General features: G+C 52.4%; 1 protein-coding gene across 2 annotated transcripts in view; it reads right to left on the bottom strand.

Annotated features, from left to right (window-relative positions):
• The window catches only part of ATP11C (ATPase phospholipid transporting 11C), a 134,500-nt gene extending 133,465 nt beyond the window's left edge, over nucleotides 1-1,035 (bottom strand). Inside the window, exon 1 of one of the 2 annotated variants that reach the window (XM_018564154.1) lies at nucleotides 618-1,035. In XM_018564154.1, the coding sequence (XP_018419656.1) occupies nucleotides 618-644 (27 nt within the window). In that variant the 5' untranslated portion in view covers nucleotides 645-1,035. The remainder of the gene's footprint in view (nucleotides 1-617) is intronic. The other variant, XM_018564153.1, reaches the window with a different exon arrangement.
• Nucleotides 1,036-1,455: the final 420 nt, after the last annotated feature.

Below are 1,455 nucleotides of genomic sequence, written 5' to 3'. Positions count from 1 at the left end.
CTCCAGGCAAAAAAATTATCAAACCATCTTTAAATGTATTCGTTTTAAAAGCAAGCAGTGTAAGTACCTACATTGTATTCAGCATCAGCCCCTGTACAGCAAAGCCCAGACTGGTAGATGAAGAAGCAGCACAAGAAGCTGATCAGTTATGCTGCAGTGCAAAAAGTATGCCAACAGGAGGAAAGAGCAGAGAGAGGAGCTGATCAGTCTGCTGATTCTCCTTTCACTGTCCAGTCTCAAGGCCGGGGGAGGGATAAGACCCCAAGATGTTACTGAACCCCAGCAGAGAAAAATGAAGTCTCTTGCCCCGCCAGACCTGGCTGTGCTGTGTATATCTCAGGACTGGATGGACAGAAATACAAATCCTTTGGTTTATATGTATATTTATCTGTTTGCCTAGAGTTCAGATTTATATCATTCTCCCTTTTCCATCCCACAGAGGCTCCAATGATCTGACACTAATGTTCAGTAGTCAGAGGTGGGGAGAAATAATAAGCCTGTGTGCTCTCTTCTTGTAGAGTGTAAGCTCTTCAGGCAGTGGTCTCCTCCATGGACCTATATGTATGGTATGAATGTGCTCAGCCTGGAGCTGACAATACAGAGACATGAACACTCACCAGGCGGTTGCAGATTTGTCGGAACATTGCGGAGGCTCGGGAGCTGTCACATGTCAGATGAAGGCCGTATGGAAGGGGGTAGGAGGATGAAGATCAGCAGTTGGGGGGCTGGGTGTACCGGACTCCTCAGCCCTCTTCCTGGGTGTACAGGAGATCTCCTAAGGCACTGATCACACAGCACTGTCGTCCGTCTAGCAAGCTCGCCCCAGGAGCCACACTACACCGCCACACACAGTGTCCCCATCACATCTGTCAGCAAGGGCCACACAGTGTCCCCCAGGTGCTCAGCCTGCATGCTGCACCCCCCTCTCCTCTGCCAGGCAATGAATGATAAGCCGTATAGTAAATGAGTGCAGCACGGAATCCCCGGCTCCCCCCGCCCCCCTCACTACCATGTCTGCTGTCCCCGCCTCTCCGAGAGGAGGGGGAGGTGAGCGCACCGAGCCATGGACCTCACAGGCCGCCCCGCATACTTCACACAGGAGATCAGCCGTTCTATAGCCCGGGGCGGGGTGAGATGTGCGCCCCCTCCCTCTGTGTACGGTAACGATAATCCCGGGACTCTCCGCCAGGAAGTCAGCGCACACAATCGTTATTCCTGGAAGGGGGCGGGGCCTGAGCTTCTATAACAACTCGGAACCCGTCACAGCGCCCCCTGCAGGAGCCTGCCATCAGGTGTCGCTGTGCGGCGCTCATTACCAGCCGATGAATTGTATAGAAGCTTTGCGCCACTTTTCTGCTGGTATACCTTGCGCCAAATTAAAAACACCGTTGTCACCAGTTTCGGTAGCTTTATGGACAGTTGTGACAGAATCAGGATAGCACCACTTATAGGGTA

The sequence above is a fragment of the Nanorana parkeri genome, unplaced genomic scaffold, assembly GCF_000935625.1.
Source record: "Nanorana parkeri isolate BGI_ZX_2015 unplaced genomic scaffold, ASM93562v1 scaffold730, whole genome shotgun sequence".
Lineage (NCBI taxonomy): Eukaryota > Metazoa > Chordata > Amphibia > Anura > Dicroglossidae > Nanorana > Nanorana parkeri.
The sequence above is the reverse complement of the archived record's forward strand: the minus strand, read 5'-3'. Positions and strand labels throughout refer to the sequence as shown.